Raw genomic sequence first — 23,038 nt, forward strand, 5'->3', positions numbered from 1 at the left:
GCCATCTAGCAAATCCATCACTGGTATTTAGCTGAAGAAAACAAAAACACTAATTCAAAAAGATACATGCACCCCAATGTTCAAAGCAGCATTATTTATAAGAACCAAGATATGGAAACAACTAAGTGTCCGTCAACAGATGAATGGCTAAAGATGTGGCAGACGTATACAGTGGAATACCTCTCAGTCATTAAAAAAATATATCATTTGCAACAACATGGATGGACCTGGAAGGTATTACGCTTAATGAAATAAGTCAGACAGAGAAAGGCAAATACTTAACACTTATATGTGGAAAACTAAATATAAAAAATCAAATGAATATGACTAAAGAGAAACAGACTCACATATATGGAGAACAAATTTGTGGTTTTGAGTAGGAAGAGAAAAGGAGGAAGGGGCAAAATAGGGAAAGGGTGTTAAGATGTACAGACTACTATGTATAAAATAAATAAGCTAGAAGGATGTGTTGTACAGCACAAGGAGTAGAGTCAATATTTTATAATAAGGTGAAGTATATCATATAAAAATATTGACTCATGATGTACTGTACACCTGAAACTAATACAATATTGTAAATCAACTATATACTTCAAGTAAAAGAATTGTGAAGAAAAAAAAAAATGACTCGACTCTCATAGCCAGAACCAAAAAAAAACATTACCTGTTCTTTTCTCAATATATAATGCTCATTGCAATAATTATCAAACAATAGAGAAAAGTACAAAAATATTTAAAAGTCATCTAATCCCATCACTCTCAGGTAACCATGATTAGTATTTTAGTGAACAATTTTCATGTATTATTTTGTACACATACACACACATGTCTATTTTACAGAAGAGGGATGCTATTCATGCTGTTTTTATGGTAGATTCCTTCATTTTTTCCTTACTATTCCCTACCACCACCTCTTCACCCTCAATCTACTTTTCACTCCACCACCTCCTATCTCTACTAGGTAAACAATATTAACAACCTAGTACATATGCTTCATACTATTCTCCTGCTCCTAATTATATAAAAATACTTATAATCATATATTGGGATTTTTTTCATTGTTTACCTTTCAAAAATAAAATCATATTATATAAGCTACTCTATATACTATAGCTTTTTAATTTAGCCTTATAATATGCAACAGTCTCCAAAGTAACATTAGATATACCTAATATTTTCATTTTGTATAATTAATAAAACTAGGTCCTTACCACAGGATGCTTCAGATGGAAGAACTATTCATGAGCTTTGGCTAATACTCATTCCATAAAAGGCATGACTGAGAACAGATTTCATGGCCTTATTGAGTAGGCCGTCTTTGAGGAAGTTTAAGACTAAACTCTTTACAGAGGTATCATTATGATGAAGTGATTTATTGTCTGTACTTCTACTAAATGGCCAGATGTGGGATTCACATAAATCATCATTATGATTTCATAGAACAGAGAGACCACCACCCAGTGAGACCACATTCTGAGAAGGCATTTTGATGACCAGCTGCTGAAAGCACTGAAAGCACAGCTCTTAGCACCAATTATATGGTCCAATGATATACAGAATAGTGAGAATGCTGATGGGTACGTAATACATGTTCTATGACACGGCATAGGTAGGGGACACACAGTATATGTTCTGTGATGTGGCATCATTATAGGACATGGCATTCAGTGGGCCCATGTATAGTAGATTCTGTAATGTGCTGTCCAGGCTTTCCTTCAGGACTGAAGCACCACTCACCTGGCTACCAGAAGTCTAGCGTGCTAATGACTGGCTCACACTTGAATTCCTTGCCAAAAACTGCCTTAAACCAAAGGGACCAAAGCCTTTCCCTTGATTGTCTCCCCTGCCCAGGGTCAGCTCACATCCAGTGATTGGTCAGGGCTGGTGTACAAAAGCCTGATACTCTGGCTTCAGTCAGTGACAACTCTGAACAGCCATCCCAACTCCAGAGTCCCCCACAGCATCAGCTGAAACTTTTTTTCCAACTTTATCACAGTTCAACTTCTTCTGCCCGACCCTACTTTCCTCACTCCTGTACAGCCATTGCTCCCAAGAGAACGCCACAACAAACCTGCATGAAATCTTACCATCTGTTTCCAGGGCACCCAACCTACAACACCATGTCTCTTAGAAAGAAAATAGGGATTGAGTGTTTGATGAAATCAATGAGCCAAGAAAGACATATCAGCCTATCACAGGTCGTGTCATGAGAATGGGCTAGTGCAGTAGGTGGCAGATGGCCAAGTGCTGACTATTTTCCATGACAAAGGAGAAGAACCATGCAGCAGTGCTGGGGAAAAGAAGTAAAACCGAGTGAAGCAACCACAGTGTGAAATACTCCCAGGTTTGGAAAGAAAATTGTCCTGCATGTTGGACTTCAAAGTTGTCAAGTAACTTAAAAATTCATGCTAGCTAACTCTCAACGTGCCTAAGTTTAACTTCCACCTTAACCATTCAAGAATCATACAACCTCAGGCACATGTCAGTATCTTCATTTTATAGATGAAATAACTACAGCCTAGACTGGTTAAGCTAGTTGCCTTAGACATCAACAGTTGATGAATGTTGGAACCAGGTTGAATGAAAGAATTATGACTCCAGAAACCATACTATTAACTGTTATGCTATGCTGTTTCCTAATATCAGCTTATTATATATGAGTCCATCAGCTAAGCATTTTGTATACACTGTATCTTTTAGTCCTCATTACAACATCAGATGAGCTATTACTATTTTACATGTTGTATGGAATAGAAAACTAAGCCCTAGAGAGAATAGGTACAACTTGCTAATAATATAATGTAATAAGAACTAGGAAAGCAGAGGTTCAGTTGAGACTCTTTGACGTCAAAGATCATGCTGTTCATCATTATTAATTTGTCATAATAGAGCTATATATACTGTATATTTATATATATATATATATATTTTATATATTACTGAAAAGTGGGAAAAATTCTCCATGTGGAATAATATCCAGCTATTAGGAAGTGTTTATGAAAAACGGCTGATAAAAACTAAGTGAATAAATATATTTTGTAAATACAATACAATACATGTACATAAATATTAAAATCAAGTCTTTAGGAAAAATACATAGGGAAGTATACCAAAATATTTTAAATGGCGATGTTTGAATAGTAATATGCAGGTCTTTGTTTTCCGTTTTTTTCCCCCCAATTTTATGCTTTATTATAAAATGTTTCAATATCAAGCAAAGACTGCTCACGACATTGATGGGGCACTTGTGATTTTTCAGCTTTACTATTATAGAAAAGCAATACTCATTTAGTAGAAACCATGCTATGAATTTTGAATTTTATTCTTTTTCTAGGTTAGTGAAATGTGGTAAGATTCTCTGTCGTGACGCTGGGTATTGACAACAAGCCGCAGCTCCCAGTCAGCCACATGATCACAAGGATAAACAACCACCCTGTACTCATACAACCATTCTGTATTTCGCTTGTAGTACAGAATTCAATAAATCACATGAGATATGCAACATTACATTATAAAACAGGCCTTATGTTATATGCTTTTGCCCCAGTTAAACACTAATGTAAGTGTTCTGAGCACATTTAAGGTAGGCTAGTCTAAACTATGATGTTTGGTAGGTTAGGGGTATTAAATGCATTGCTGATAAATAATATTTTCAACTTATTGATGGTTTTATCAGGATGTAACCCCATGGTAGGTCAAGGAAGACCTGTAATAGCACATTACTAATAATTTCATTACCTACTGAAAGAGAGAAAATATTTATAAATGTAAGGACCAGTAAGGGGTTAATATCCAACATATATAAACAGCTCATACAGTTCAACATCAAAAAGCATATGACTCAATTAAAAAATAGTCAGAAGAACTGAAATGACATTTTTTCAAAGAGGAAAGGTAGATGGAGAAGGGCACACGAAAAGATGCTCAACGTCACTAAACATCAAGGAAATGCAAATCAAAGCCACAAGAAGATCACCTCGCACAGGTCAGAATGGCTCTCCTCAAAGAGAACACAAATAACAAATGTTGGCAAGGACGTGGAGAAAAGAAAACCCTCCTACACTGTTGGCAAGGTGCAGCCATTGTGGGAAATAGTATGGAGGCTTCTCAAAAACTAAAAATAGAACAGACATATGACCCAGCAATTCCACTCCTGGATATATATCCAAAACCAACAAAGACACTAATTCCAAAACATACATGCACCTCAGTGTTCATAGTAGCATTATTTACAATTGCCAAGAAATGGAAGCAAACTAAGTGTCCATCAACAGATGAATGGATTAAGATGTGGTACAAGGGAATGCTACTCAGTCATAAAAAATAAATGAAATTTTGCCCTTTGCAGTAACATAGATGGACTTGAAGAACACTATGCAAGATGAAATAAGTCAGATGCAGAAAGACAAATACCATATGATACCACTGATATGTGAAAACCAAAAATGCAACAAACTATTGGATAAAACAAAAAAGAAGCAGATTCAGATATAGAGAACAATCTAGTGACAGTAGGGAAAGGTAAGGGAGCAGGGGCAGTATAGAGAAGGTGGTGGGTAAAAAACATCAATATGAAATTATATGAAATCATGTGTCACAATTTTTCAAAATTAGAAATCACTATAAAATTTAAAGAATTTTTCATTCAATTTTTTAAAATGAGGGAAAAATAAATGAATAAAATTGGAACCATATCTTACACCATACACAAAAATCAACTCAAAACATATTAAAGATTTAAATGTAAGATCTGAGACTATAAAACACCTAGAAGAACCCATAGATGAAAATGTTCTTAATATTAGTCTAAGCAATAATTCTTTGGATATGAAACCAAAAAGAAAAACAAGAGCAAAATTAACACATAAACCTACATTAAACTAAAAAGCTTCTCAACAGGAAAGGAAACAATAAACAATCCTATATTGTATGCTTTAAAATTCTAAGAGGGTAGATATTCTTGCCACACAAAATAATAAGGGAGGTAGAAACTTTGGGAAGTGATAAATATGTCTGTGTACTTGATGGTAGTGATGGTTTCACAGGTGTACTCTTACCTCAAAATTCATCCATGTTTAGTATGTACAGCTTTTGCATGTCAAACTTACCTCAAAGTAAAGTCTCTAAAAAAAAGACATCTTTAGGACAAAACTACACATTGGCTCAGAAAAAAAATTCAACTGAAAAATGTGATTTACTAATAAAAGCTCTTTTTGTAGTCAAAATAAAATTTTAGCATAAACTCAGTTTCAAATGATTAATGATGAGAACTCCCAGCAAGTTTCAATGTGTGAATGTTTCCAAAAGTACAAGAAACTCCTCAGAGAAACTTAAAAAGGTGGCCTGGAGAGGAAGAAGGAAAAGGCGGTAATGGTGCAATGATGAAAGGAGGGGAGAAAGGGACAAAGAGAGGAGACAGAAGAAGTGAGAAAGAGGGATAGAGAGGGAGAGGGAGAAAAAGAGAGGGTGAGAAAAAGAAAGTAGGAGTGGAAGGATGGGAAAACGAGAAAAGAATGAAGAAATGGAGGAAGGGAATAAGATTTGTTTGAACCAACAAAAATGGGATTTAAAATCAGAGAAATAATGATGGGTAATATGATACCAAAAGGGAACATGAAAAAATGGTGGTATCATTCTGTAGTTGTTCATAGTCTTGAACTAAACAGTGATACAGACACTCTAGGAAGATGGTCTGTAACAACCTGACTTGAAAGCTCATCTGAAATCAGGTTGGCTGCAGAATGAGGTAATCCCTCCTGCACATTCTCTATAAGAAAATGACTTCGTATCTGACACATCTCTGCCACTGGGTAGTAGTAGAACATATGAGTGGCAGATAATCTCTGTTGTTTTATTTCTAAGAGAAGTTGCAGCAGGATTCTGTTCAACAGTGAACAATGTCAACAAGGCTGTATCCTCAGAAGACATATAATCTTCTGAAAATACTTCTCTAAATCTTCCCTTCTAAGAAGGTTACTCTCTATAAATATTTGAAAGAAAAAATTCAATGACAAATCCATTATTTTTTTAACTGGAAAATCTGCATGCACACTTCATCTTCCACCGTAAAAATTTCTGACTGCAAATGACTGGATAAAGAAGCTGTGATATATCAATACAATGGAATACTATTCAGCCATAAAAAGAATAAAATCATGCCATTTGCAGCAACATGGATGGACCTAGACTGTCATTCTAAGTAAAGTAAGCCAGAAAGACAAAGAAAAATACCATATGATATCACTTGTATCTGGATATCTAAAAAGAAAAAAAGGGCACTATGAACTCATCTATAAAACAGAAACAGACTCAGATATATAGTAAAAAAAAATCTTAAGGTTACCAAGGAAAGAGGGTGGGAAGGGATAAATCTGGGAGTCTGATATTTGCAAATGTTAGCCACTAAATATAAAAATAGATTTTAAAACAGTTTATTCTGTATAGCACAGAGAACTTTATTCAATAACTTGTAGTAACTTATGCTGAAAAAAATATGAAAATGAATATATGTATGTTCATGTATGACAAGCATTATGCTGTACACCAGAAATGGACACAACATTATAAACTGTACTTCTGTATAAATAAATAAATGAATAAAAAAATATATATGTATGTCAATGGGTTACAGCTGCACTGTAAATTCCTTGTTGGCCAACTGTGAATCTCATGTTGTGAATACAGGGACACATCAAAGCTATTCAAACAAGTAAGTGAAATGAACTGATAAGTTTTTTACCTGAAACGGCTTCACAAATTGGGGATAGAGGGACAGGAAATAAGTTGTGCTAAAAGACCTGTACCTCCGTCAAGATGAAGGAGGCTTAGAGCACAACTCCCTCATGTAACTGCCAGAGTGAAGAGGTGAAATGTCCTACTCAGACCTCTCTTGGACCCGGAAAGTGTGCCATGAAAGGCAACTGCTTGAGCCACACAGGTGTCAACAACAAACAGGAAGAAAAAAGATCTACTAATTTAAAAAACGGTATGGAGGATCTAACAGGGTACTGATACCTGGGGTAACTGAACAGCCCTCTATACCAGAAGTCACAGCATGCCTCCAGCCTATCTTTTCTTCCTGGAGAATCAGAGGAGGCTCTGTTCCCAAAATTCATAACTGACAACCCTCTAGGGAACAGCTTCCTCCATCTCAGCCACCACACTCCGTGTTACTGTTACAGACTTTCCCGTGAATAGCTGGTAGGCACTCTGAGAAGGCTTACAGATTGATTAAACCTCATGCCATCCTGGAGAAGTTTGGGGCTGGAAAAGGCAATGTTTTCCACTCTGCTGGAAAACAAAGGGAGAAGACATCGGGGTCTCCAGAGAAGACAGGCCCCAGGGGAAGGGAATAACTAGTACAGAGCACTCTCCTAACACAATTTCTGGAAGTGGGAAATCATTCCCCATGGATCCTCACTACCTGGAGGCTCTGCTTATAATCCAGCCATTCTCCAGCAAACACCGAGAGAACTTCACCCTACTTCTACTCCTTCACTTCTTATTGGTTTTTATGGAGGAGACCACCCCTCCTCTCCAGGAAGATCAGACATTGAAACTTCAGGTCTGGATTCCCCTCTTGTCCATGAAAGGAGATCATGTAATGCTTACAGGAGAAAATAAACATAAAAGAGCCAGAAAAATTACTACCCTCTAAAGAAGACTGCTTTTTACTTTGCTTCAGCTATAAATCATACAGCTAATAATTCCTAAGCATCACACTGTTTCAGGCCCAGACAAGGTTCCAAATGTTATCTCATTCACTGTCCTCAACCCTTTGGTGAAAATGTTACTGTGCCCATTTTACAATTGAAAGAACTGGAAATAGTTTATATAGCTGACTTGAGACACGTTGCACAATTGTTAAAGTACAAGTTGTAATTCAAACCCTAGACTCTTCAGTCTAAATCCTTTGCTTTTCGATTATCCTTTAGCTGCTGATCACTTCTCATAAATGGGAAACTTGTTCTCATTTTCAATAGCTTTACAAAAATAGACAGGTGTGGCACCTCCTGACAAACAAAGCAGATGGATGTGCCATTATGAGAGCGGTCAAATGTGCTTCCACACTATTGTGCCTACTTGGACCAGCTTTGGGAAACAAGTGAAATATCAGAGAAATGTCTTTTCTTCATATTAAATGTTATAGACTGGGTTTGTTCCAGCCTTTCCAAGGTATAATAGGGGTGAGCGTGTGGTTTGTTTGGCTTTGTTAATGAACTCAGTCCAAACACCCTGTATACAGAACACAGCTTTGACACCACTGTATGCACATTCCCGCTTCCTCTACCACAGCACTTTCTGCAGCTGATTCAGGGGACTCTTCTGCCATTCTGGACAGCTCCAGCTCACCCTGTGCCAGGTAAACACCACTGCTGCTCTGTACACAGGAATGAAGTAATAAACGGTAAGCAACAAAGAATACAGTCTTGTTAGATATGTCTTTTTTTTTCCACCCACTGGCAATTTTAGTTCAAGCATAAAATGATGATGACACACAAAGAATCATTTTTCACATCCTTTTTGTCTTCTGCACCTTTTCCAGACTCTCAAAGTGGAGAACTACCCTCAGAAGGAATTGCCCTGGATCTTTTGGCTTCATTAATGAGTGACAATCTATCCAACTCATGTTCTCATCTGAAAGATAAATGTAACTAAAATATCACCTCTAGATCTTAAAGTCTTGATATCTTGTGTTCTTGTAGTATACTTGGAATAGGAGTGAGCATGTTATAATGAAAAGTGATTAAAAATCATAGAATTATACTTCCTCTTTTTTAAGAAAACAAAGCTTATAGTTAGAAGACGTCACTAAGAGATAATGAGCAAATTTCTACAATGCTGAACCTAGAAATTCCATCCCATCTGCTGTCACTCCTACTTTAACATACACACTTGTGGGAGCATAATTATCTTTAGCACTCAGAAAGGAAGCTATCTGGGGTAGGCCAAGTTCTTCCGGGCAGAACATTTAACCCTCTTTTTCGTCCTTTGAATGGATTCCTCCCAAGTCTGGGCAAACACTCTGGTAGCCTTAGGTTATTTGGAGCCTTTTCTTTTTTTTAATATTTTTTATTGATTTATAGTCATTTTACAATGTTGTGTCAAATTTCAGTGTTCAGCACAATTTTTCAGTTATACATGAACATATATATATTCATTGTCACATTTTTTTCTCTGTGAGCTACCATCAGATTTTGTATGTATTTCCCTGTGCTATACAGTATAATCTTGTTTATCTATTCTACATCTTGAAATCCCAATCTATCCCTTTCCACCCTCAGCCCCACTGGCAACCACAAGTTTGTATTCTATGTCAATGAGTCTGTTTCTGTTTTGTATTTATGTTTTGTTTGGTTTTTTTCTTTTTTTAGATTCCACATATAAGTAATCTCATATGGTATTTTTCTTTCTCTTTCTGGCTTACTTCACTTAGAATGACATTCTCCAGGATCATCCATGTTGCGGCAAATGGCATTATGTTGTCGGTTTCTATGGCTGAATAGTATTGCATTGAATAAATATATCACTTCTTCTTTATCCAGTCATCTGTTGATGGACATTTAGGCTGTTTCCATGTCTTGGCTATTGTAAATAGTGCTGCTATGAACATTGGGATGCAGGTATCATTTTGAAAGAGGGTTCCTTCTGGATCTATGCCCAGGAGCGGAATTCCTGGGTCATATGGTAAGTCTATTCCTGGTCTTTTGAGGAATCTCCATACTGTTTTCCACAGTGGCTGCACCAAACTGCATTCTCACCAGCAGTGTAGGAGGGTTCCCTGTTCTCCACAGCCTCTCCAGCATTTGTCATTTGTGGATTTTTGAATGATGGCCATTCTCACTGGTGTGAGGTGATACCTCATTGTAGTTTTGATTTGCATTTCTCTGATAATTAGTGATATTGAGCATTTTTCATGTGCCTATTGATCATTTGTATGTCTTCCTTGGAGAATTGCTTGTTTAGGTCTTCTGCCCATTTTTGGATTGGGTTGTTTATTTTTTTCTTATTGAGTCGTATGAGCTGCTTATATATTCTGGAGATCAAGCCTTTGTCAGTTTCATTTGCAAAAATTTTCTCCCATTCGGTACATTGTCTTTTTGTTTTACTTCTGGTTTCCTTTGCTGTGCAGAAGCTTGTAACTTTCATTAGGTTGGAGCCTTTTCTTATACAATTCATTTCCTAAAATTTCATCCCACAGGGCTTTTGAAGTTCAAATGAAGTATTTGGGAAATATCTACCTATTATCTGTCTATGTTCTCCATGTTGGTAACAGTGTAGACAAACATTTCTTTACAAAATATTTACAAAATACCTAGTATCTTCCTTATGTTGTGCTGAGAACTAGGAATAAAGAATGACCACCAAGGACAAAAAGAACAAAGACCCTGAGTCAGGAAAGAACTTGCTTGTTTCTAGAAACAAAGCAGCCCACTGTTCTAGAACTAAAGTATTGAGGGGAGGAGAGAAGGTGTGCACACATGAGTGAGTGAGTGAGTGAGTGTGTGTGTGTGTGTGTGTGTGTGTTTAGAAAACAGAAAGAGAGGCAAATACTGATGACTTGACAAACTCATTTTTATAATTAAGCTGAAAGCCGGCCCAACAGATCTATTAGCAGAGGAGAAGGACAGGCTGATCCCAGCTGCCCTCTGAGGGTCTCTTCCTTTTCTAATAAAGTCACTTGCTAGGTCAAGGAGATTCCATTGTTCCACAGGAAAATGAATGCTCTTTGCTTTCCTGTCCCTGTAAATAGGCTGAACGGGAGCCAGTAAATTAAGGCCAACGGTCCTATTTATTTTGCTACCTATTTTTGTATAGCCAGGGAATTTTAAAACTTTTATATTTTTAATTTAAATTAAAAAATCAATAGAAAACTAACATTCTGTGGCACATGAAAGTTATATAGAATTCAAATTTCAGTGTCCTTTGCACAACAGGATTTTTGTTTCTATGTGTGTGGGTATGTGAGAAAGAGAGAGAAAGTATGTATGTGGCTGATTACAGAGTCATGAGATGAGGTTGGAGATGTTAGGAGGGGTCAAATCATACACTGTAGTGTGAAGATTTTATTTTATTCTCAGTGCATTAGGTACCTAACTGAAGTCTGTGGATGACTTCATCAAGGAGAGGGATTGACCTGATTTTCTTTTTTTAAAGAATCACCCAGGCCAAGGCATCGGTAACAGGTTGTAGAAAAGCATGGTGGAAACAGGAAGTCAGTTCAGACAGCATCACTGTGGCCCAGGAGATGAAAGATGATGGCTTGAAGAACAGTGTGTGTTGGCATGAAACTTATTTGGGAGACAAAATAACAGAAAATGCTGATGAATCACATGTGAGCGAAAGGAAAGGGAGGAAATACTATACTGGAATAAATTCCACCAAAAACAAGAGTTCTTAAACATTCAATCCAAGTGGTCAGTTGTTAGGTTGTTGAGCAGAAGCCTGCTCCCAAAATGAAATTTCAGAAACGCCAGCAGAACAAACCAGGTCAAAAATGCCTAATCATGGTTAGTAACAATTGTTTTCAATTAAGCATAATAAAGACCTTCCTCTGAATTGGTAATAGACTTACTGACATACTCTTTACATTCTAAAGTTATTAGAATCCATTAAGAACCTTTACACAGGCAGAATTATTCTTGTGTGTCCCTATTTTTATGCTGCTCTTGCTGCCACCTTTTGCACTTGGCACCAGAGGTTTCTCAGAACTTGAGTATTCACAGTAGGAAAGTATTAGACTCCCTGGGTCCCTGTGCCAAATTTAAAAAAGCAAAATTTGGATTTACAATGCAACAAGGGGTGGCAAACACAGACTTATGGTTGCTCATTTATAATTTACTTACAGAGGTCACTAGTTAATTTCAATTCGTGAGTGCATGGAAACAAAAATATTTTAACTCATGTAGAACCAAAGAAAGGCATTGTGCAGATATCAAACCTGTAAAAGTCACTCTAACTTTAGATGCTCTCAGTAGTTATTGGGGAGTGTTGAGCAGAATTCTAGTTTTCAATCCCTACAAATCCACTGCTGTGAATTTAGAATTCTGTGTTATCAGTAATACCCATAGTTCATATCATTGGAAGAGAATTATAATTGTAGACTGGGAAATTTCATTTCTTTTTCAGGAAAGTGTAGATAGGCTTGTTTCAAAATGGCCCATTAATAATTCTTTCATCTTGGTCTACTGTGAATGGCTAGGATTACTGTTTTAACACAAGTGTAGGCTATTTTCCTCTAGGATAATTTCCTCTACTTGATCTGATTGTTTTACAGATGAATAATGGTATAGAATACTATTAACTTAATAAATCAATCATTTAGTTGAAACAGGGCCAGTTTCAAAAGTCATATAAAAGAAGTCATTTGAAAAGGTCTATGAGTTCCTGTCTCATAGCTACTTAGTTTCACTCAGATTCTGGCACAATTACAATGATGTCATCCCTCTAAAGGTCAAAAAAATTCCATGATTCTGAGAACGGAATGTAGGTAGGTAGATAGATATAGAAAGATACTCTATTTAATGTGATATACTCACAGGTATATAATTTATATAATTCTGATCAGAAATTTTCTTAGGTCCACAATGAAAGTATGAATGAGAATAAAGAGGGGACACAAGTCAATATTTCAATTTTCAAGAAAAAAATTAGCTATTGATATACAAGTCCTTATTTCTTTCCAAAGATGATTTAAATATAAATCTGGATCCCCAAGTACCTATACACTCATTTGATATTTGCTGGTCCTTACACAGAGCACAGAAAAATGAAAATCCCCAACACCACCAGCAACATCACTGGCTTCATCCTCCTGGGCTTCCCTTGCTCCAGGGAGGGCCAGAGCCTCCTCTTTGTGCTCTTCTCTGGTGCCTACCTCCTGACCCTCACGGGCAATGGTTCCATCATCTGTGCTGTGTACTGGGATCAGAGACTCCATACTCCCATGTACATCCTGCTCGCCAACTTCTCCTTCCTGGAGATCTGCTATGTCACCTCCACAGTCCCCAACATGTTGGCCAACTTCCTCTCTGACAACAAGATCATCTCCTTCTCTGGATGCTTTCTCCAGTTATACTTTTTCTTCTCCTTGGGTGCTACAGAAAGCTTTTTCTTAGCTATTATGGCATTTGATCGATACCTTGCCATCTGCTGGCCTCTACATTACCCCACTCTTATGACTAGACAACTCTGCTCCAATCTTGTGGTCAGCTGCTGGGTACTTGGTTTCCTCTGGTTCTTGATTCCCATCATAGTCATCTCCCAAATGTCCTTCTGTGGATCCAGGATTATTGACCACTTCCTGTGTGACCCAAGTCCTCTTCTAGCACTCACTTGCAAAAAAGCTCCTGTGATAGAGCTTGTCTTCTCCATTTTATGTCCTGTGCCCCTCATCATTCTCTGTTCCTTTATCATGGGGTCCTATGCTCTGATTTTAAGAGCTGTATTCAAAGTCCCTTCAGCAGCTGGACAAAGAAAGGCTCTCTCCACCTGTGGGTCTCACCTGGCTGTGGTTTTACTGTTCTATGGCTCAGTTGTTATCATGTATGGAAGCCCAGCCTCTGAGCATGAAGCTGGAATGCAGAAAATTGTGACTCTCTTTTATTCTGTTGTGACCCCACTTCTTAACCCTGTGATATATAGTCTTAGAAACAAAGATATGAAAATGGCCCTGCAGAAATTTCTGAGGCTATGAAAAGTGTTAATCAAAAATGTTCTTGAACAATTAGAGTCCAAAATTGTATTTAACTTATTTACAAACATTTACAAAAATCATATTTAACTCATTTTCAGGTTAAAAATGGTTTTTTCAGATAATTATTAGTATTGACCAAAACGTCAGCCATCTGTGAGCGTGTATCTGTTGTTTATTTCTTTTCATAGTTCTCGACCGCTTGTTCTGTTTCTTTTTTAACCATTTTTTATTGAAGTATAGTTAATTTATAATGTGTTAATTTCAGGTGTGCAGCAAAGTAGTTCAGTTATGTATACATATATTCTTTTTCAGGTTCTTTTCCATTATAGCCTATTACAAGATATTGAATATAGTTCCCTGTGCTACACAGAAGAAACTTGTTTATCTATTTTATATATAGTAGTTATTACCTGCAAATCTTAAACTCGTATTTAATCCTTCCCACCCCTTTCTCCCTGGTAACCGTAAGTTTGTTTTCTATGTCTGTGAGTCTGTTTCTGTTTTGTAAATAAGTTCGTTTGTGTCTTTTGTCTTTTAGATTCCACATATGGGTGATATGGTATTTTTCTTTCTCTTTCTGGCTTACTTCACTTAGAATGACAATCTCCAAGTCCATCCATGTGGCTGCAAATGGCATTATATATTTTTATGGCTAAGCAGTGTTCCATTGTATAAATATATCACAACTCATCTATCTAGTCATCTGTTGATGGACATTTAGGTTGTTTTCATGTCTTGGCTATTGTAAGACATTGTCTTTTTGCAAGTGCACCTCACATTACAGAATAAAACTGCTTCTAGAAACACTCTGTAAGCTACCATATAGTTAGTCATGCTTAGAGATTATTGATAAGTTCCCCAAAACAAAATAAGTATGATAATAAAACATAATATAAAGTCCAAACTAAAATATTACTTTAAAATTTTAAATAAACACAGATTTTAGTAATAGAAAGCTGGGTTACGTGAACTTACTATCCTGCTAAGAATAAAGAAAAACACTAAACTTAAAAATAAATAAATAGAACTCTTAAAAAATGAATCTGAAGAGATAATGGGATAATGGGAAACTTTTTTTATGAAAGTCTAAGTGGTGAGCACTAAAGTTATTCATGTTCAGAGAGCACTTGCCTACAGTTCACATCCTTATACCTCATGGCAGTGTCTGGCTAGACAGATATAGATAGGCACTCAGGACTTCCATGAAGTTGGAGCCCTCAGTGGTCTTCATCCTCAAGTAAGTATGAGCCAGAACTAAACCTAACACCACTCAGAAGAAAAAACAAAAATGTAGCATCCCTGGAAGTTTGTGGCTATGGTTCAGCTATTGCGTGCATTTACACATAACATTTTCTCCAATCCCCAACATATTGCTTGCAATATATTCTCCTTTTGGTTCAAAGGTATTTAACTTTCTACTAAAGACTCTGCCATCCCCTTCCCTTCATCTCTCATGAATGGACCCACATACATATGCACACATAAACACATATACACATATGCACAATCCCATGGTTCTAACAAAATTTCAAAGTATTTTAATTCTCCAGGATAGACAATATATTAGGCCACAAAACAGTCTCCAAAAATTTTGAAAAACTGAAATCAAACATATATTTCCCAATTATAATGTAATGAAACTAGAAATCAATAGCAGAAGGAAAACTGAAAGTCCACAAATAAGCGGAAAGTAAACAGCACACTCTTAAACAACCAAGGGGTCAAAGAAAAAAATTGCAAGGGAAATTATAAAAAGAAAATTGAAAAAAATGAAAATAAAAACACAACAAATCAAAACTTACAGAATGCAAAGAAAGCAGTGCTAACAGGGAAATTTATAACTGTAAAGCTTTACATTAAAAAAGAAGAAAGATCAACAATGAGGAGAGTGACAAGATATAAAAATAAGTGGAGACTAAATAATACACTTCTAAACAACCATTTGGTCAAAGGAAAAATAAAAAGGAAAAAAACTATCCCAAAACAAATGAAAATGAAAATACAACTTATTAAATATTGTAGGATGCAGTAAAATCAGTTCTGAGAGGAAAGTTTATAGCAATAAAGTCATATATTAAAAATTAGAAAGATCTCAAATAACCTAACTTTACACATCAAGGAACTGGAAAAAGAAGAACAAACTAAGCCCAAAATTAGCAGAAGGAAGGAAATAATAAGAATCAGAGTAGAAATAAATGAAATAGACACCAGAAAAATAATAGAAAGGATCGAATCTAAGAGCTGGTTCTTTGAAAAAATAAAGTTGACAAACTTTTAGGTAGAATAAGAAAAAAGAGAATAATAAAATAAGAAATAAAAGAAGAGACACTACATTACAACTAATAGTATAGAATAACAAAGGACCATGAGACTACTATGAACAATTATGTACCAACAAATTCCACAACCTAGAAAAATTAATACATTTTAGAAACACACAACCTCCCCAAACAGAATCAGAAAGAAATAGCAAATCAGAACAGACAAATAACAAGTAAAGAGAATGAATCAGTAATCAAAAAACTCCTTACACAGAAAACTCCAGGACCTGATGGCTTCATGGAGAATTCTACCAAAATAAGAATTAATACCAATCCTCCTCAGATTCTTGCAAAATATCAAGGAGGAGGGAATTCTTTTAAACTCAACAAAATACTAGCAAAGAGAATTCAAGCACACATTAAAAGGACTTTATACCATGACCAAGTGGGATTGATCCCTAGGATGCAATCAATGATGGTTCAACATACACAAATCAATAAATGTAATACATCACATCATAAAATGAAAAATAAACCACATGATTATCTCAAAAGACACAGAAAAATCTTAAACAAAATACATCATCCTTTCATAATAAAACCCTTAACAAACTGGATTTAGAAGGTACATACCTCAACATAATAAAGATCATATAGAACAAACCCACAGATAACATTTTACTCACTGGAGGAACAGGGCAAAGATGGTCACAGTCCCCAATCTTATTCAATACAGTACTGGAAGTCCTAGCTACAACAACTAGGGAAGACAAGGAGAAAAAAAGCATCCACCATTTGCAGCAATACAGATGGATCTGGAGATTGTCATACTAAGTGAAGTAAGTCAGAAAGAGAGAGAAAAGTACCATATGATATCACTTATATGTGGAATCTAAAAAAAAAAAACACAAATTAACTTATTTACAAAACAGAAACAGACACATACATAAAAAACAAACTTGTGGTTACCAGAGAGGAAGGAGGGGGGCACAGATAAACCGGGAGTTTGGGATTTGCAGATACTAACTACTATACATGCATGGATAAACAAGAAGTTCCTACTGTATAGCACAGGGAACTATATTCAATATCCTATAATAGCCTATAATGAAAAAGAATATGAAAAAGTGATATAGATATAGATATATAACTGAATCACTATGCTATACACCAGAAATTAACACAACATTGTAAACTGACTATACTTCAATAAAAAAAAAGAAATAAAAGGCATCCAAGTCAGGAAGGAAGAAATAAGATTTTCATTATTTGTTGATGATATAATCCTATACATAGAAAATCCCAAAGAATCAGTCAAAAAAACTATTAGAATTAACCAATAATTTCAGTAAAGTGGCAGGATACAAAATCAACATACAGAAATCAATTTCATTCCTTTACATTAATGATGCAGTATCTGAAAAAGAAATAAAGAAACCCATCCTATTCACAATAGCATTAAAAACAACAAAATACCTAGGAATAAATTTAACCAAGAAGGTGAAAGTTCTGTAGTATGAAAACTATAAAACTTTGCTGAAAGAAATCAAAGAAGACACAAATTAATGGAAAGACATACCATGTCCATGGATCAGAAGAATTAATATTGTTAAAATGCCCATACTACCCAAAGTCATCTACAGATTCAACACAATCCTCATTAAGATATCAAAAACATTCTTCACAGAAAAAGTGAAAACAATCCTAAAATTCATTTGGGAGCACAAAAGATCCTAAACAATCCTGAGAAAAAAGAACAAAGTTAAAGGTATCATGCTTCCAGATTTCAAACTATGCCTCAAAGCTGTTGTAATAAAAAGTGTAATACTAGCATAAAAGATACATTGATCAATGGAACAGAATAGAGAACCTAGAATTAAATAACAGTATATACAGTCAACTATCATTTGATAAGAAAGCCAAGAATACCCAATGAGGAAAGAATAGTCTCTTCAATAAATGATGCTGGGAAAACTGGAGAAACATATAATAAATAATGAAATTGGATCCATACTCATACCACTCACAAAATTAACTCAAAATGTATCAAGTACTTAAACATAGGCCTAATACTATAAAACTTTTAGAAGAAAATGTAGGGAAGAAGCTCATCAGTATTGGTTGTGGCTATAATATTTTTGAGCATGACACCAAAAGCACAAACAAAAGAAAAAATCAAACAAATGGAACTGCATCCAAATGAAAAGCTTCTTCACAGCAAAAGAAGCAATTAACAAAATGAAAAGACAACTTATAGAATGGGAGAAAAATTTTCAAACCATCTATCAGATAAGGGGTTGATATCGAAAATATATAAAGAACACAGTCAACTTGATAACAAAAAACTAATCTGATTAAAAAATGGACAGAACAACTAAACAGACATTTCTCCAAAAAGGATATCAGAATGGCCAACAGGCACATGAAAAGATGCTCAACATCACTAATCATCAGAGAAATGTAAATCAAAACCACAGTGAGATACCACCTCACACCTGTTAGAATGGCCATCATCATGAAGGCAAGAGACAACAGGTGCTGGCGAAGATGGGTGAAAGGGGAAGTCTTACACATTGTTGGTGGGAATGTAAATTGGCCCAACCACTATGGAAAACAATATACAGGTTCCTCAGAAAATTAAAAATAGATCTATCATATTATCCAGCAATTCCACTTCTGGGTATATACTCAAAGGAAATGAAAACAAGATTTCAACAAGATATATGCACTCCTGTGTTTATCACAGCATTATTCACAACAGCCAAAATATAGAAACAATCCAAATGCCCATCAAAGGATGAATGGATGAAAAAGATGTTGTACATATGCACAACAGACTTTCACATTCAGCCATGAGAAAGGGAGATATCCTCAAATTGCAACAACATGGATGAACCTTGAGCACATTATGTCAAGCAAGATAAGTCAGACAAAGACAAATACTGTATGACATTACTTATATGTGGAACCTAAAAAAGTTAAAACCTATTGAAAGAAAAAAAAACAGTAAAATGGTGGTTACCAGAGGATGGGGAGTGGAAAGGATAAAAGTGATGGTATTTAAGGGTACAAACTTGTAAGAAGTAGCAAGTAAGGCATTAAGATCTAATGTACAGTATAATGATAATAGAAAATATCTTTCTACTGTTGCTATATTAGCAATCATATTACAATATATACATGCATCAAAGTAATATATTGCACACCTTCAACTTATACAATGTTACATGTCAAATTTATTCAATTAAAAAAATCCTGAAAAAATTAAATTTTTAAAATAAAATCAAAATAAGCAGTAGCACAAACAAAAAAGAAGAAAGATCTCAAGTTAAAAACCTAACTTTACACCTTAAAGAACTAGAAGAAAAGAAGAAACTGAACTCAAAGCTAGCAAAATGAAGAAAATCATAAAGATTAGAAGAGTGATAAATAAAATAGTGAATAGAAAATCAACAGAAAAATAAATGAAATCAAGAGTTGGGATTTTGAAAAAAATCAACATAACTGATGAACCTTTAGCTAGACTAAGCAAAAAGAGACAAAACTCAAATAATTCATAAAATGGAGGCTTTAGAGCTGATGTTTCAGAGAGAGTACAATGAACAACTGTCCATTAAAAAAAATGATTACCCTGGATGAAATGGGTAACTCTCTAGAAATACGCAATCTACCAAGATAAATAATGAAGAAATAGAAAATCCAAATAGACCTATAACCAGTAAGGATATTACATCAGTCATCAGAAACCTCCTAAAAAAGAAAAACTCAGATCCAGATGGCGTCACTGATGAACTCTTCCAAACATTTAAAGAATTAACAATAATTCTCAAACTTCTGAAAAAAATTGAAGAGGGAACACTTTCTACTTCATCTTATGAGGCCAACATTACTCTGATATCAAAGCCACACAAAGCTTTATAGCCAGACACTACATGAAATGATAACTACAAACCAGTATCTTTTGTGAAAAAAGAAAGAAAAAATCTTCAAAAAATAGCAAATCAAATTCAACAGCATATTAAAAGGCTTATACACCATGACCAAGTGGGATTTATTCCTGCAAGTTTCAACATATGAAATTCAATCAATGTAATACACCACATTGGCAGAATGAAAGAAAAACCATATGATCATCTCAAATGATGCACAAAAGGTATTTGACACAATTCAACACCCTTTGTGACAGAAACACTCAACAAACGAGGGACAGAAGAAAACTACCTCAACATAAGAAAAGTCACATATGAAAAACCCACAGTGAACATCATATTCAATGATTTTTAAAAAAACTGAAAGCTTTTCCTCTGAGATCAGGAACAAGACAAGAGTATGTAGTTTCACCAAATTCTATTTAACATATTATTGAAGATCTAGGCAAAGAAACTAGGCAAGAAAAGGGAATAAAAGGTATCCAAATTGGAAAGAAAGAAATAAAATTATCTCTGTTCACAGATGATGTAATCTTATATGTAGAAAACCCTAAAGATCACACACACACACACACACACACATACACAACTATTAGAACTTAAAAACAAATTCAGCAAAGTTACAGGATACAAAATCAACAAACAAAAATAAGTTGCATTTTTATGAACAACCCAAAAAGGAAATTAAGAGAACAATTTAATTTATAATAGCATCAAAAAAGAATACAATACTTAGGAATAAATTTAACCAAAGAGGCAAAAGACTTCTACACTGAAAACTATAAAATGTTGCTGAAAAAAATTAAAGAAACACAAATAAATGGAAAGAGAGATCACATTTGTGAACTGCAAGACTTCATGTTATTAAGATATCAATACTACCCAATGTGACTTACAGAGTCAATGAAATCCCTATCAAATTCCAATGATTTTTTTGCAGAAATAGAAAAAGAAATAGAAAAAAATGCACCCCTCCCCAACCCTTCCCGTTTTGGTCAAATGATTTTTGACAAGGGTGCCAACACCATTCAATGGAAGAAAGACAGTCTTTTCAAGAAATGTTGCTAGGAAACCTGGATATCCAAATGCAAAATAATGAGATTGGATCTTTACCTTATACTATATTCAAAAATTAATTCAAAATAAATCAAAGACATAAACATAAGCCCCAACACTATAAAACTCTTAGAATAAACATATGGGGAAAGCTACATAACATTGCATTTGGCAATGAGTTTTTGGATATGGCACAAAAAGCACAAGCAGCAAAAGAAAAATAGATAAATTGGACTACATTAGAATTTAAAACATTTGTGCATTAAAGGACACTACCAACAGAATGAAAAGGCAATGCATGGAATGGTAGAAAATATTTGCAAATTACATATCTAAAAAGGGATAGGTATCCAAAATACACAAAGAACTCCTATAACTCAACAACAACAACAAATTTAAAAATGGGCAAAAGACTTGAATAGAGAAAAGGACTTATTCTACAAAGAAAATAGACAAATGACCAATAAGCAGATGAAAAGATGCTCAACATCACTAATCATTAGAGAAATACAAATCAAAACTACAATGAGATAGATACCATTTCACACTCATTACAATGGCTATTATCAAAAACCAACAAACAAACAGGAAGTAAGAAGTGGAGAAGATGTGGAGAAATTGAAGCACTTGCACATTGCTGGCAGGAATGTTAAATGGTTCAGTCTCTGTGGGAAATGGTATGGCAGTTCCTAAAAACCATAGAATTACCATATAATCCAGCAATTCCACTTCTGGGTATATAGCCAAAAGAACTGAATGCAGGGAATCAAATAGCTATTTGTACATCCATGTTCATAGCAGCATTATTCACAATAGTCAAAAGGTGGAAGCAACTAAAGTATTCTTCAACAGATGAATGGATAAACAAAATGCTGTATACACAATGGAATATTATTCATCCTTAAAAAGGAAGGAAATTCTGACACATGCTACAACATAAATAAACCTTGCTAGGTGAAATAAGCCAGTCACAGAGGACAAATTTTGTCTGATTCCACTTATATGTTTCCTAAAGTAGTAAAAATTCAGAGACAGAAAGTAGAAGTCATTGCCAGGGGCTAGGAGAGAGTAGAATGGGAAGTTATTGTTTAATAGTTATGGAATTTCAGTTTGGGAAGATAAAAAAGTTCTGAAAATGGATGGTGGTGATGGTTCCACAACAATGTGAATATACTTAATGTTCCAGAACTGTACACTTAAAATGGTCATTTTATGTCATATATTTTTTACCACAATAAGAAAACTTAAAACCATTAAAAAAGGTAATAAAAGAAAATAAGATAATAAAAAATATCTGAATAATAAAGAAAAAACAAGAAAGGGGAAATAAGGGAACAAAGAACATACAGGACAAATGGAAAATTAATAGTCTATCAGTAATTAAGGACTGGAAACAAAAATTTACAGTTGTCAAGTGTGTGAAGAAAACATACTCCCAGAGAGTATAAACAATGCACATTGTGAACATTCTCTGATTTCCCAGTAGACTTTTCCTGAAAACAAAAAGAAATTATCTGGAAATCCCACATAGACAGCTTGCCATTGCCTTTAAAACATTATTTCCGCCTTCACTCTGGGAGCCAATTTAATCTAAACTATTTGAAAATTATGGATAAAGAAAGGATGTTACACCTGGAAGTCTTGAGGGAGTCATAAGCCAGACCAAGAGGAGTGTGAAGACCTCACAATAACCTCATGAAACTTTAATTGCACCTTTGAGAGTCTCAACAGTGCTCTTTTCCCCTTCATTCACCTGCAGCCCCTTTTTGAAATCTCATGTGGTTGATACCCATTTCTTTCAACAACTCTACAGCAAAAGTAACCAACATATAAAACTCACCTGTTGAATTTTCTCTTCTGGGTGAGACATGCGAAAGACCTGGGTGTCTTGGGGTGACTGATGTCGCTTATGTAGCTCTTGATGAAAATACCAGTATGTCAAATGAGGCCCACACTTCAAAGACTGATTTTAGAGCTGTGCTTCTTTTCACTGGCTGTTGTATCACCCAACAGAAGTACCCTGTAGTTCTGTTTCTTTTGAGCACTTCAGGAAGGGAAAAAAAGTAAGTTTCGGCATTTAACTTTGTATATCCCAG

At 35.1% G+C, this 23,038-nt stretch overlaps 1 protein-coding gene and 2 long non-coding RNA genes across 5 annotated transcripts in view; 2 read left to right on the forward strand and 1 right to left on the reverse strand.

Moving 5' to 3' along the window:
- The window catches only part of LOC140696852 (uncharacterized), a 167,631-nt gene that overhangs the window by 109,869 nt on the left and 34,724 nt on the right, over nucleotides 1-23,038 (reverse strand). The window lies entirely within an intron of this gene.
- Nucleotides 1,488-8,644, forward strand: LOC140697101 (uncharacterized). Of its 2 annotated transcripts, XR_012073920.1 has the most exons (3): nucleotides 1,488-1,577; nucleotides 8,296-8,407; nucleotides 8,546-8,644. It is a non-coding gene; the product is annotated as an uncharacterized lncRNA (long non-coding RNA). The 2 variants fall into 2 exon arrangements; XR_012073921.1 differs by lacking the exons at nucleotides 8,296-8,407; nucleotides 8,546-8,644 and adding an exon at nucleotides 3,335-3,507 and having other exon boundaries at nucleotides 1,491-1,577.
- On the forward strand, nucleotides 12,770-13,696 carry LOC102538728 (olfactory receptor 11G2-like). The gene has a single exon (XM_015251051.3). It carries the CDS (start codon nucleotides 12,770-12,772, stop codon nucleotides 13,694-13,696), a length of 927 nt encoding a protein of 308 aa, XP_015106537.3.

Source organism: Vicugna pacos, chromosome 6 (genome assembly GCF_048564905.1).
Source record: "Vicugna pacos chromosome 6, VicPac4, whole genome shotgun sequence".
Taxonomy (NCBI): Eukaryota; Metazoa; Chordata; class Mammalia; order Artiodactyla; family Camelidae; genus Vicugna; species Vicugna pacos.

Bases quoted from the DNA above. Each gene is read 5' to 3' on its own strand.
- LOC102538728 (XM_015251051.3), top strand. From the start codon at position 12,770: ATGAAAATCCCCAACACCACCAGCAACATCACTGGCTTCATCCTCCTG.